The sequence below is a fragment of the Crotalus tigris genome, unplaced genomic scaffold, assembly GCF_016545835.1.
Source record: "Crotalus tigris isolate CLP2741 ecotype Arizona unplaced genomic scaffold, ASM1654583v1 scf7180000017551.9496454, whole genome shotgun sequence".
NCBI lineage: Eukaryota > Metazoa > Chordata > Lepidosauria > Squamata > Viperidae > Crotalus > Crotalus tigris.
This window is the reverse complement of record NW_024096469.1, coordinates 1,792,134-1,807,101: the sequence shown is the minus strand read 5'-3', so window position 1 is coordinate 1,807,101 and position 14,968 is coordinate 1,792,134. Positions and strand designations below refer to the sequence as shown.

The 14,968-nt window shown below is 36.7% G+C and overlaps 1 protein-coding gene across 1 annotated transcript in view; it reads right to left on the bottom strand.

The window, feature by feature from the left end:
* Positions 1 to 5,125: 5,125 nt before the first annotated feature.
* FABP6 (fatty acid binding protein 6) overlaps positions 5,126 to 14,968 on the bottom strand; it is a 33,846-nt gene continuing 24,003 nt past the window's right edge. Inside the window, exons 2-5 of the mRNA XM_039343410.1 lie at positions 8,485 to 8,610; positions 7,644 to 7,819; positions 6,578 to 6,667; positions 5,126 to 5,179 (exon numbers count right to left, since the gene is read on the bottom strand). Coding sequence (XP_039199344.1) covers positions 5,126 to 5,179; positions 6,578 to 6,667; positions 7,644 to 7,819; positions 8,485 to 8,551 — 387 coding nt within the window. The 5' untranslated portion in view covers positions 8,552 to 8,610. The remainder of the gene's footprint in view (positions 5,180 to 6,577; positions 6,668 to 7,643; positions 7,820 to 8,484; positions 8,611 to 14,968) is intronic.

The following is a 14,968-nucleotide window of genomic DNA, read 5'->3' as shown; positions in this document are numbered from 1 at the left end:
CTACCTTACTAGGTCTGAGAACAGTCAAGTTTTCAGAGGGTGGAGACATATGGATCTCTGAGCAATGCTGCTCTAGGAAGCATGCAACACAATAGAGAAGGTCTCTGAACCTACTAATTTATTGATGAAGCAGGGTTTCTTTTGATGCTGTTGAATATGCGCAAGATTGCCATTGCAAAGGTACACACCATGCAACATGTATCCTAGGAGGGCCACTTCTTGACCTGTTTTAGCACCTGATTAACTCCACTTTGCAAACAGACTTCAAGACTTCACAAGTCACTTGTAATTGAAAAGAATTGAGTTGCTTTCCAATTTAGTTTCCTGAAAGGAGTTCTCAATTATGCAAATAAGAAATTACATTCCACTTATAGCGGATGAGAACAAAGGAATCTCAGCACCAACAGAGCAGTTTTTAAAAAGAATGCAAAGCCTCCTCTCCTTTCATGTATATTTACAGCTCAGAATTTTTACTCAAAAACTATTATTACTAAACCCTAATTATTTTTATTAGCTTACTGAAGTTATCTGTTCATAATGCCTGAGTACATAATGCCTGAGTATTGTTGCAATCAGTTATACGTTACATCACTGAATAGCTCATTAATATAAAAAATATGAATATGAGCAGGGAATGGGGAGAGATACGGATACACTTTTCAGAACCCTGTAGAGCCATGAAGCTTTGCTTACATGGTGTCCCTACTTTCAGGAGATAAAAGGAACAATGGCTAAATCGTCAGCTATGAAAATTTTTATGAAAAATTATGTCCTATCTAAAGGGGTTCCAAGTGTGAGATTTGCTGGAGCCAATGGGTAGCAACACGGGATTGACTTTCTGACCAATCCAGACACCCATCTTTATACAGTGTCTGTGTACTTCATTCTAGGACATATCACTTGAGAGGAATTTTATTTTTCCTTATTTGGCATGTTATTTTTCAAGAACTAAAACTCTGATAATTCCTTGTACATCTGGAGACTGATGAGGGACAAATACTGAGAGGCGGTGCACAGCAAATTACATAGAGCTTTCCTTTTCCCAAGGTCTAGTTGTAAATTCAACTTTGGCAGCCAGAAATGTAAGAAGGCAAAAGGGCAACCATCTGATAACATTTTATCCAACAAAGAATTGTTCTATAGCATTTGGTTCATGGGATTTGAAGAAACACAGGAGCTAGAAAAGGTAATTCCAGAAGATGGCAGGAATAAATGTCCTGAATTTCATCTCAAGCACTGAGCTTCCTAGAAAAAAGAGTTGCCAAGAGATTATTTGAAACGTAGGGTTATGTTCTTTCTTTTTTTCATAATAGTTATTTCCTAAGGGGAAATTTAAGCAATGCTTTATGTTAAGCAAAAAAAAAAATGAAGATATGGAGAAAATGTGAAGAAGTTACATTACAATCTCAATACATGAAAAAAGCATAGAGCATAAAGCATTCTACTGCTAGAGGATAGCATATTCAAAATACAATATCAACAGCAGGAAAGCACACAAGGGACCCTGATTCAAGCAGTTGGATTGTTTGCCTTACCACTTTTCCAATTAAATCCCTAGATTAATGTGACACCCCATAATGAGTTACAGACCAGATAAACAGATGAATTGTCCTGGCTGTGATGTAGCATAATTACATTTAACACCAGGGCAGGGAGGAAGGCAAATCACCAATTTGTACTCCACCCTCCCCCCTCAATAATACTTGGGTCCTGACCAGATAAATGCTGAAGTCTCTACATACTTACATCCTGAGTTTAGATTGAAGGCAATGTGGTAATCAGGCAAGGGAGCTAATTCAATATAAAACTCTGAACTAAAAATAATATTTCATATCTGAAAAAAGTTCAGGGTTATATATATAGGTTTCTACTAGAAAAAGAATGACTGGATTTACACATCAAAATAAACCATACTGCACTGGTGAGCAAACTGGATTCTTCTAACTTACAAAATTTAGTAATACTTGGAAGCTGATAGGGCCAGAATTTATTTTATTTTAATGTTAATTCTATTTACCTATGGTAAGTGTGAGTTACAATAAGGACATCTGACAAAGCACTCTGAATTTTCATCAACCTCTAGTAGGGGCTGAGCAATTTTTTTAGTCATGAAAAGTTTAGCTTTTTGGCTAGCATTTTCCTAACCAGGGGGAATTAAACAGATGCCTCACGTGTTCTGACCTATGTGAAACATACAGATCAAAATATCTGATACCATATTTACAAATTCTGCTTTCATATATTCAAATATAGAAAAATGGAATCTCTCAAGAGGAATCAGACACATACTTTAATGTATCACTTGAATTGTGATCATGCCGGATCCTTTTGTGCTGAAATTCAGTTTTCTCTGACAATCCACACAAATATACTTAGGCCCACAGTTAATGTTCTAAACATTTAATCAGGCAAAATTTTATTTCTTTTTCACATTTCTTGAATGCTGTTGGTGATTTTTTTCTACAATGGAAGGTAAACATTTTCTTTGCATTAAAATTATGACTGCTCACTACGTGAATCGACCATCCTCCCCCCCATCACTGAAAGTATTTAAATAACATTTTTAATCTCAACTGCTTGTCAATGCCAAGAAACAAATATAGAAGGAAATTAAATATAGCTTCAGATTTGATTTGCTCTAAGCAGCCACAGAAGATATTAGCATAAGTGTATTCCAAGCTGAAAACAAAGTGAATTATCCTGTATTCAGAGTGTGGAATTAGACTTGATACTGTTCTTCTGCAGCTTGGTGGTGGGGTTTTTTGTTTGTTTGTTTTTGCTATAATTGATTGGGAGGGTGTATGTGCTAGATGGGAAGCTTCCTTTTTGGTGCACTGTCTAGACTCTAGACATTGAGAAATAGACAAAGTACTTACTTCTTCTCTGAGTTGGAGTGTCTGCTCCAAGGGAGGATAAGTGGGGTTTGGTGGGGGAGAGGGGGGAGAGAAACCGGTAGCTGTGTAAAGATGCAATAGAGCAAATCTTTCCATGCAACCTTGTGGAATGACAGTGAAAAGCCTTAATTTCAAATGGAAATGTGGCAACATCTACATAGGAAAGCAGGAGTTTAAAGGATTTGCACATTTTGAGCTACTAGTTGGAACACATGCCCAGGCTTGGTTGCTAAGTGACACAGTGTAAGACTGAGCTTCAACACATGGCTTTTCTGTGACAGAGAGGGCGGTGCTTGATTTTGCCTTGGCTTGTTTTCTGAAAATGCAAAAGGACAGCAGAAAAACACTGGCTGATTCCTCTGAGTAAGAGGATGCTAATCATTTGTGCTCTGCAGTATGTATTTTGCATTTCAAGAAATCAAATCATATTTGGCTTCCAGTGTGAATCATGACAGACTGAAGACGTCTCCATGAACAAGTGGAGACAACAATCACTGTGAAGAATGAAGGATCAGTGAGTGGACTGGTCCTTTGTATTTCTCCAGAGAAGGGAAGAGGGGAGATAACCCACAGGTGCTCTGAATGACAGCTATGAGGAGCCAAGGAATATGACAGCTTAGCTCTCAACAGCTGCAGAGCCTTTCATAATAATACTAAGCCAGCCAAACTCATTTTTAATCACATTTGGAAATGTTTAATTTAAGCATTTTATGGATATTAGAGGCCATCAAAACTGCAAGCTTAACGTGGCATCTGACATGTTTTACCTTCTTTTTTGGATTTATGAAATGTTGAACACTTAAAAATTTAAAACAATATACAATTGGCAAAAGGAAAAAAGAATTTTGATTTGTTTTAAACCCATTGAGTTTTGACATATTGATTCTTTTTGTTGTAAGATTTGAAAAGCAAGTATATAATTAAATAATACAATCATGGGAAACCACTGAAACAGAATTAAACCCATATTAGGAACTGAGGTTTGATGAAGGTTACAAATGGACACCAGAGAAAACTAAAGGACAACAGAGAAAAGAGTTAAAATGGCTAAGCCAGCAATAACTTTTTCTAATCTTAAAAGTTATTTTGAACATAGACTAAAATATTGATGCTAATATCTTAGAAGGATACAGGTTTCAATCGATAAACGTTTAGATGATGACATTTTGAAAACCTTTTGCCTGTTATGCAGAGTCTGAATGCATGGAAGTCAAGAAAATTGAGATTACTAAAATGGGAATACAAAAGACAAATAAAAAAAATCACCTGTTTATAATATTGTGAGATGAAAAAAGAAATTGTAGAGACTAGGTGATTCCTAGGACCATAGCTTCTCATCACCATATTCATTTCTCAAATAGTCACCAATGACTATATTCATTATGAAGGGGAAAATATTTCACCATGTTCACTGTTATTTGTATTGTCTGTACTGGCATGCAAAGCTGGCTTCTATCACAGTCAACAAACATTGTGAGACCTCAAGCTAGCTGGAACACATGAAACAACTGAGACACTATTTTGTAATTGGAATAGTGCAAGCTAGCACTGAGATATGACAAATGAAATAGTTTTAAAAAGGTAAGATTTGTAATAGTAGCTATTATGATTATGTCAATGTCCTCTAGTTAGTAATATTGAAGGCTTTATTTCAAGTTATATGATTAATGGAAACACTGCATGTACAGTAACCCTTTTTTAAATGAACACAAGTCATTGTTCTTCAGCTTTATAGAGAGAGACCAGGCTCACATTGCTATAAATAATTGTTTGTGCTTGTTTATAACTGTTTATATTAGAAGGTTTATAAAAGCCACCCTTCACACATCACACATTATACTCCAAAATATGTTTGATGAACTATTGTGGCTGGAAACACAGAATGCACTAAGTCAAAATGTAATTTGCTTGATTTTGCCATAGTGTGAGGTGGAAAGCTGGCCCCAATATGATGGCGAAAAATGTTCATTCACTCTTTATCATATGTATTATGGGAAGTTCCACATAGCAAAGCCTGAAACCTTGTTCATCTTTATTAGGAATAGTTTGATAATAATTCAAGATTCCACTAATATGATATATAGAGGGAAGGGAAAAACCAATAGAGTAGTTACGCATAGGAAGTAAAATATGTGTTTTATTTGTTTGCAAAGCAAATGCAGACTTAGAAAAGATTTATCACTTTATATAACTTGGCTAAGGACTGGATTATTTCTTCTCCAAGAAACTTCTTATGACAGCTTCTTACTGATTCTCTTGAAGGTTATATCAGCAACTGTAGAAACCTTAAAGAATTAATGAATTTATTAAATAAATTAAAAAAACATTTTGTTGAATCTACTGAGGAATATCTGTATATCTACTGCATATATGCAAGCCATCCTGAGTCACTGAGAGTGAGCAGGGTGGCCACGTACATTTTCATAAATGAATAAATCTATATCTAGTAGCATCTTTTCATTCTGACATGTACAGCTGAAGACTTTCTTCTTCTGCAGCTCTTAATGATCTAGAAATTCTGCATTAGCTCTATATGGAGGAGCAGATAAATTAAATTCATCCTCAAGTTGTTTTAGAACAGTCAGTTTCAAAACACTCCATCGCTGCACCTTAATTCATACGGGTATCCTTATTTCCTAGAAGCTCTGGTTATAAAAAGGGGGATTTGTGGAAATCCAGGCCAAGACTTGATAAAGGGTTTTAAGAAAACTTAAGAAACTCTGGGTAAATCAGCTGTTTTTATCCCTGCACATAGCAAACATCTTTTTTAGAAAATTACATTTTATTTATTTATATGTTGCATTTTCACATTTTTATTTTCAGCAAATGATAGACTACTTTGACTACACTAGGTATATGGAAGGAGGCTATTAAGTTAAAAAAAAATCTGCCTACAAAGCATGAACTTTAGCCCTCCTCACTCACCCCTTGTTCTTTGATTTACTGATCCATTTACTGCAACTATAAAGAAAGGTAATGGTTTCCCTTGTCCAGATGTGTCCATTCTAGGGGGTGGTGCTTATCTCCATTTCTAAGCAAAGGAGAAACATTATCTGAAGACATTTCTGGGGTCATGTGGCCAGCATGACTATACACTGAGGCTCATAAAATGCTGTTACCTTCCTACCAAAGTGATACCTATTTATCTACTCACATTTGTATCCTTTCAAACTGCTAGGTGGGCAGGAGCTGGGGCACATATCGAGAGCTCACCCGGATGTATGACATCAGGTCTTGAACTGGGGCTGTCAGCTTTCCAACTGACAAGCTCAATGTCTTTAACTGCTGAGTGACCACAACCTCACTGCAAATATATTGAGCCAATTGTCTAGAATTGTGCAATACTCCAGATTTAAACTCAAAAAGTCCTTCAGCACTAAGAACAAAGTACCAGGGCTTAACTCTAATCCAAAAGAGTCTTTTCCTGGAGGGGGTATGTGGAGAGGGCAACCAGAATTCTCTGGTAAAGATGCAGCTGCTTTCAGGAGTTGAAGAGAGGTGCTCACTTCCCTGCAAAATGGAGGGGTTTTTTTTATCTTGGAATCAGCAGTGCTGAATAGCAGTGCTATTATTGCTCCTTCCAGTGACATTAATATTACGTTAGTTTTCATGTTAATGTATTTCTGTCCAGTCTTTTTGACATCACACGTTCCAACCTCAAAGAGTTATTTTCCAAGATTTACCTCAATAAGTTTATCCCCAGCGACTTCTGCAGTATAATGGTAGTTTGGGAAGTCAGCAATCACTTTGCCATTTTCCTTTCTAACTATTGCCTGAAACAGATTGACATGTGTTAGTTGTCATGTTGACTGAAGTTCATTCAATAGCATTTAGATGGAAGACTTCTTGGGCAGGATGAATCTTCCCCTGGACTGAAAATAGCTTTGATCACAAAATATACCTGATAACAACTCTAAACAATAGCTAGAAATAACCTAGTAAGCACTTAGCGCTTGTTCAGGCAGTTGCTGGATCTTATTTTAGCAACCATGTTCATGTACAAAAACAAAAATACAATCCTAACACACCATTTAATACGTTAGCAGAGATGAGTAGTAGAAGGTTGCTTCTGCTAGCTTAAAAGGAAGGGGGGTTATATTAGCTGCGTATACTAAATAAAATTTAAAGCATGGTCTGACCCTCAAGAAGTTTTTCCATTGATTTTAGGGAGGGAGTCAACCTTGTTTGTTACTCTCATTTGCTGAAACTAAGGAGAGTTAAGAAGGGCTGGATTTTTAAATTAATGACATATTTATTATGTTTGTTATATTTATCCAAGCCTACCCTCAAGAGCTAATCTATATACTGAAGCTATCCCTTCAATGCATGGGTACTGGTTTTCCAGGGTCACTTGGCTTTGGACAACCAAATTCACTAATTCCTATTCATAGAGTACCATATACCTGTATAGGCTGCCCCATTTCCTGGCACGGTACCTATGATAAAATATGGATTGGCAGTGAGAGCTGCCAATGTTGTGCTGATATATTTTTCTGCTGTCTGAAGGATGTACGGATAGCATTTTTATCATGGCCAAGACAAATAGTCTTCAGTAGAGTCTGAAGTAATTAGAATGGGTAGAGAGGTAAAAAAGAAAATTCAGATGTACATGATACCAAATTTGGAACCCTAACAATGGTTGCTCATGTTTCAAAGTTCATAAACACTTAAGATCAGGACCAGGAACATCAGAGAACAGGGTTGTCCAAACCTGCAAAATAAAGGTCATGGTGCCAACCATTTGCTTACCTTGAATTTTTTGTCTCCTACTGTCTCCATTTCCGATTCCATGCCAATAACAAACTTATTAGTCAAGGTATGCCCTCCTGGATAAATCTGGGACCAAGTGAATTCATCATTATTCTGTACTATTTCAGTAACGATCTTGAAATTTCTTCCTTTCTCAATTGTATCATGAGGAAGACCTAAGAGAAAGGAAATAAGAATCAGTTGTTAATCGACACTGTACCTGTTAATTGTTTATCAGGTTCCATAAAAGTGCTTTTGTTTAATTGCTTTTTTTTTCCCTAGAAAGTCAGGGTTTTTTTTTATTCTGAATTTACATTTATCTTGAATTCATATTTATAGATAGTAATGAAATGTCACATTTCCTATATGGGAAGTTTGTCCCTAAAAGTATTGCTTTTGGTAGAGCCAACTTGTTATATTTCATGATTATAAATGTATAAAAAAAGGAACTGTCCAATCAGTAGCCACAATACATATCTGCAGTCTTTCCTGTCTGCTGATGAAAGCTTGCTCATAACTTAGTCTAATTTATCTGAGAAAGAAGATGGTGCAAGTTTTTGAATTACAAAAAATTGTATTACAAAAAAAGCTGTCAGGAAAAAATTCTACAGATACTGTGGGATTCTACAGTACTGATATATATTTTGTCCTCATCCACCACTACCCTCAAAAAACCATACCATTAAAATTCTAAAAGTTTGCACGTTATTTTACTAGAAGATCCTAGATAAAGTTAATGTGAAGATAATGCTTTTCTCTTGAAATGCGCAGAGGAAGAACTCCCTGTATCTAGCCAAAGAAACATCTAATTTATGAAAAAGAAAAAAATATACATACGCACCTAGGCGCTTCATAAAGATGTCATAGTTTTCTTCATTTTCCATTTCATATTTTCCAGTGAAACTCATCTTCTGTGGGATGGCAGTGAAAAACTTGGCAGAGGAAGTCTTGATGAGGAGGATTCCGACTTGGTCCAAGAATGGAAAGCTCAGGTTTATATACCGCTTTCTTAGTTCAGATTACCCACCTGAGCACCCCACAGCTGTCCTCACAGAGTTGTAAAAGGAACGTTAACTCTTTTAATGACAGGAGTGCAATTTAGCAAGAATCACTCACCCTGGTGTTATTGACCTTGTAAAAGGGTTCATTCTGATAGGTCTGTACTCAGAAATACTGGAACGTTCTCCCTGAAATATATCCTAAGTGATAATTTTTTTATTCACTATTATACTTGTTTAAAAAAACAGAAATTATACTTTGGCCAATTATGAGAGAAATTTTACAGTGCATGTTAATCCTCATTCCTTCTTTTTCTTGTCCAACTGTAATTTTAATTTTATTCACTTATAACATAAAATACGAAAATACAAAAGCAAATAAGGAACAAAGGTAGGGGAAAGGGAAAAAGTGAAGTGTGAAGGGGCAGGCAAGAAAAAAAAATGTGTTGACTTCTGATTCCCTCTGTTGCAGTGAAATAAGGCATTAACATTGAACCTCAACTTTTTACATTTCTGTAGTAGTATGAACTACATTTCTATATCAATAAATCAGTCTAACCAAAAAATCTAAGTATCATTTTTTCCACCTCAAGCACAAAGTCCAGAAACTGCTCATCCCTTCTTTTTCTTAACCATTTGTTCTGTAACTTTCAGAAACCTTCTAAGACTAAGCAATCTTTTTTAATTTAGGGGAAAATCTATTTTATCCAGACTAAAAATGTTCTGGAACATGTAGTCTTTGTTTGTGGGGAAAGTGCTCTGACCTGATCATCCATTTTTACATAGTTTGCAACTTGTCCGAACATATATTTTTTTGTTTAAATGGGAAATAATCATAAATGCATATAATCTCCTTCCAGATATGGTTATGGCAAACATGGGTATCTCAATATTACCATTCAATGCATGAATTCCTCAGTTATTATTAACTGCTATAGGTCCTGGGAGGGGAAGACAAATTATTTTCAAACATTGTCCAGTCTTTGGGATCAGGAAGCATCATTCACCATTTGGTTTGCCTGAGGATACCTGCATTTTGCATCGAATAAAATCCCTTGGGGTAATTCAACTGGGTAGAGAAAATGGCTTGCTGAGCAATGCAGTATTGAAATCCATGCACTAGTTGTATGCTATTACACAGGGGTGTCAAACCTGATCACATCGCAGGCCATATTGGGATGTATCGGGATGTTTTTTGCCTTTGCGGAGCCGGGCTGTGTGTTTGACATGCCTGCTGTTACAGATTTCAATGAATAAAAATTAATATGCAAGTACCCACTATCCACTCATCCTCTGATCAACAGAAAACTATATGGGCAAGAAATTTATTGCCCCCATTCCCCATGTTTCCTCTATTGTGTCTGTTCTGACTCACTGCTCAGTGATAACCCTTTGATTTGCAAGTACAGCACATGCTAAGTTAATGGATCTTCCATCTTTGTTGTCTCCTTTTTAAAAATTAAATGTTAATTTCTTTCCCAATAATTTCCAAAGATGCCTAGCTATTTTTATTATAGGGATACAATAAAACTTCTGCTTCCATTATAACCAAGTACTTCCCACAAGTTTAGTATTACAAATAATGACTGCCTCGTTATAACAATAGTGCTAATCATTCTATCTCATTTTCATTCATTAAAAAATACGAAACAGAACATGTAGGTCCAGGAGTACAACTGAAAATCTGAAGAATTACACCCCACCCCACCCCAAGCTTCCCTGTTAATATGGGATGTGCAGACTGAAGAGAGCAAACCTTGGAATCTGAACATGCTATTTAAAAAGTAATCATTAACTTATCAATTTGGCTAAAGAACCTAGTCTAAAGAGTAATTTAATATAGAAACATCTATCTATTTCTATTTATCTATCTATCTATATCTAACTATCTATCTATATCAACCTTTATATATATATATTATCCTAGAAACAACATTCTCTCACTTCTGCACATCCCTAATCATAATAGGAGCAATATCTGCAAACCTATTATTGCAGCAAGAATGGGGCACATGTAGCAAATGTAAATAGTGACAGGATTCATGCAAGACCCATTGACTATGATCCATAAACAAAAATAACCTAACTAGTGGCTTTTCACATTTTCTTCTTTAAGAAGATCTCTTTATCTTTCATGAGGGACTTGCTGGATATTCTTCACCCACCCACCCCCCAATGTGAAAGATAAAAAGTGCTAGGGTCAAAATGACTAACAAGTATCTGTGAAGAAAAATACTTTCATGACCTCCTATAAATACATCACAAATGCAGACAGTATTTATAAGGTTAATTTTACTCCAAAAGAATAGCCTGAAAACAGGATGGTTGAAAGGGAATTGAATGGTTAGGAGTTGCAAATAATGAAAGCAAGGGACTTTGGGGACAGAGAAAAGTCACTGTTATCCCTTCTCTGAGGGGGACTGAGAGGAAGATCCTAATCCTGACTTCCTTCTTCACATGTAAGGGTGAGCATCTGCAGACTTTCCTTCCATTTAGGCATGGATGAACCTATTTCTCTCTTGTAAGAAAAGACAGCACAGTACCCCAGGTATCTCTTCTCAGTATTCATGTCAATTTACATGGAATAACCTGGGCTAAACAGATTCTGTAGTGTGTGCATTTGCTACTTGTAGGTATGCATATGCGTTCAAAAGAAGTCTCTGTGCAACAGAATAGTTTGCTTGTATGCATACATGCCAAGGGGGGATTGATTTATGTTACGAACGGGATACCTTATCTGACAGATTTAATTTCAATCAATTATCATTAAGTAATTTTACTGTTTTTACCTGGTTTTCCTGCATTGTGGCCTCTGGCCTATGCATATAAATGCATGCACATATACTGTACATATACAAGTGAAGTTCATGCAGACATTTGATCTAGACTGAGGACGGAATCTCTAGACTGGTTTCATCAGGAATAGGCAACTCCATACGGCAATATGGGATGGTGGGGAACCTGGGTGGCGTACAATATTTCTGTAAGTGGGTTTTTTTCCTGCCTAAAGTTTTGGGGGAAATTTACCTTAAATTCAAGATTATTTTTCTTGTAGTTATTATAGGTAAGTATTTCTGAATTTCACTAATTATGCTTAATCAGAGCTTGAAAAGTGTTTCACATCATTGTTAAAAATTAACAGCAGTGAAAAAAAGCTGATTCAATTAGTTAAAACTCTCCCTTATCATAAAAAAGAAATTATATTATCTTATCCATCTTTTATTGTCGTGATTATTATTTTATGTCTTTATAATCCCTCCACGGTTTTAGTTTCTCATGCAAAAGAATGGGAATTTATCTGTAATACTCTTACTCATAAAACTTTGAGAATTTCTGAAAGTTTTGCCATCTTCAGAATGGCAGAGATCTGATAATAAAATATTGCTTCCTCATTAGATAGCAGCAGACCTGGAACATGACATCAGAGAAATTAACTAGACGTATTCAAAATATATGTTGGAAATGGGAACAAAATGAAGGGGCCTTTTATCGTGCTTGGTGGACATATAAAAAAGCTTTTAAAAATGGATTCAAATACATATTTTGACACATTTAAAAGATGACTAATTGAAGTCAGAACTTTTCCTTTTAGGACTGATGAATACACACCTGGAAAATATTCATGAAATATTATTTCAATATATGATTATTGAGGTGAGATAATGGGAACAAAAATAGAAAAGATTTGGCATTTCCCACCATGAAGGAATGGTTGAAATTGACAGAACTTACAGAGAGGCCAAATTGACTTCTTTGATTAGAGAAAGATCATCACTAATACTCATCCATGACTGGGAAACCCTTTTGCACTTTTTGTATTAAAAAATGAGTTTGTGATTTATGTTTTTGATTACAAAGAATGGGTTATTGAAAGAAGGGGATTGTGATCTATAGAGACTACAGTTCTTAATGAGAGAAATTTGATTAAAATTGTACACTGTATACAACTGTTGAGAGGAAGATCAAAAATCACTTCTTTATCTATTTTTTCTTTTTTCTATATCCTTTTTTCTTTTTCTCTTCATTTTCTTTTTCACATTTATATTTTTAATGTATTTTATATTATGTAAAACTTTTCAACATAAACTTTTTTTAAAAAAAAATAGCAGTGAACATCTTGTTATGAAGGTGATTTTGGAAGAACAAAATGGAAGTAGGCCAAGAACTCTGTGTGATATAGGTAGCAAGCATTGATAACTGACTATGGAAACTTATGAAGAAACAAATTCAGGGTTCAAAAATTGTCTTTTTCTAGACCCTTTCATCCTTGGGGCATCTGCAGGTAGGCTGTGGGGTATGGGGAAAGCTATAACTATTTAAGATATTGAGCCCTTGAATAAAGAATAAAGTTGCAAAGAATTTTGTAGTCCTTCGATAAGCATTTCATGGGAAAGCCATTTCAACAGATATAATAAGCCAAGAGTGGGCATCCTGAAGATTTAGATCTGCTTATAGGTCCCTATATCTCTTTCTTGGCATCTGTAAAGCCAAGGGATTTGTCTGCAATTGTGCCAGGGGCCATTTTGAGGTGGAAAACACAAATAAATGTACATCATTTATTTATTTATTTATAAAACAAGATCTCTCCCTTCCAACTTTCTCCACTCACTCCCACAAAAAAAGAAAAATATTTTAAACTCCATCCATTTTGCATTATTAATCTACCTACGGGTGCCCTTCCAAATAAGCAGGACAACAGATCCCAGAGTTTGCAATCAAGATAGAAAAAAACATGGCCAGAAATGGCTAGAACCCAGTATTCCTGCAGGAGGCATCCCGATTCTTCAACTGAAACTGATCTGGGTGGTAAACCAAAACACCAAAATAAGAATCTGCTCCTTCAAAAGAACACAAAATCCATCCATATTTCTCTGATATACACACACACAAACCCTTTGCTAATTTCAGTTCTTTTATTGGGATATCACTTCAAGTTATGGGGGAGGGGAGTTGCTCATCTCCATTTTTTTGGACACCATCACATCTCTGGGTATGAAGAGAAAAATAATGTACATTAATAACAAATACCAATGGCATTACAATCATAACCCATTACAACTGTATGCAGTAGGTTCCTGATGGGGTTAAAAGTTGTGACAAAACTGTGGTCATATAGTTGTCAGCAGTCAAAAGACAAAACTGAATCCAGGATGTTCATAAATAATGGAGCTGAGTGGTTAGATGCTGTAAAAGCAGATGTTCTGTAGGCAAAGCCTAGCAGAGTGGTGGCGAACCTATGGCACGGGTGCCAGAGACGGCACTCGGAGCCCTCTCTGTGGGCACACGTGCCATTGCCCCAGCCTTGCCTCCCCCCATGACCCCCTCCTCTCCAGCAGCCCCCCTGAAGGAGAGTCGCCCCTGAGCATGGCCCATGCGGAGCAGCGCAGCCAAGGACATGGCAGCCAGGCAGTGTAGACAAGACTCTGCCTTCACACCCCATTGTGCACAGTTGATGCTGCAGGGCGCGGGCAGAGGGCGTGACTGCCATAGTGCTGCTGGGCTGCCTGGGCGATCTGCAGCGGGCCCTGGAGGCGGTGAGTGGCCCTGCGGGTAGGTGGGGTGGGGGATGGGGGCGGGGCAAGGGTGGGGCAGGGGATGGAATGGGGGCAGGGTCAGTTTTTGGGCACACGGTCTCTAAAAGGTTTGCCATCACTGGCCTAGCATGATCTTCTAGTTTTTTAAATGTAAGTCCAGTTATGAAGATAGATGGCGGGGTAAAGCCCTTATCACAAAGGATGCATGCTAAGATTGCTGGATTTAGTATTTATTACCCAGGGTATGAACTAAACAGGACAAGAGTATCCTGTTTGCATAGTATCCATAGGAGGTAATAGGAGCACTCGTAAACAATTGGTTGACAGAGTTCTCTTGATGCAAACAAAACTAGAGGTGGATCCTAAGAGAGAATGGAATGAGTTTCAGGAATGCAGTGGTTTACACTATTCTCCCTTTTTTAAAATGGGAATTTCACACAAAAAATGGTTCCTTCTCAATCCTATATTCTGAAACCAGAATAATAAGTACAGTACAGGTTGGAAAGGAGTGTACAAATTACAATTTTACTGCTGAACAGGGGCTGAATTTCACATACCGTAGCACTAAACCAGAAGTTCTAGGCTGGATGCACTATTCCTGGAAGGTTTGGGTGCAGCTTTCTGAAATTGCCATATTATTGGGAGGAGTTATTAATATATGACGGCAGGGGAAACATATTAACCATATTTAATTTTAATCACATGTTAACGAAAACAAAAGTTCAGTTTAAGTCCTTACATCTGGCATGCCATTCAAAAGCAAAGTGTAGCATTGGCCTGGAAATAATTATGT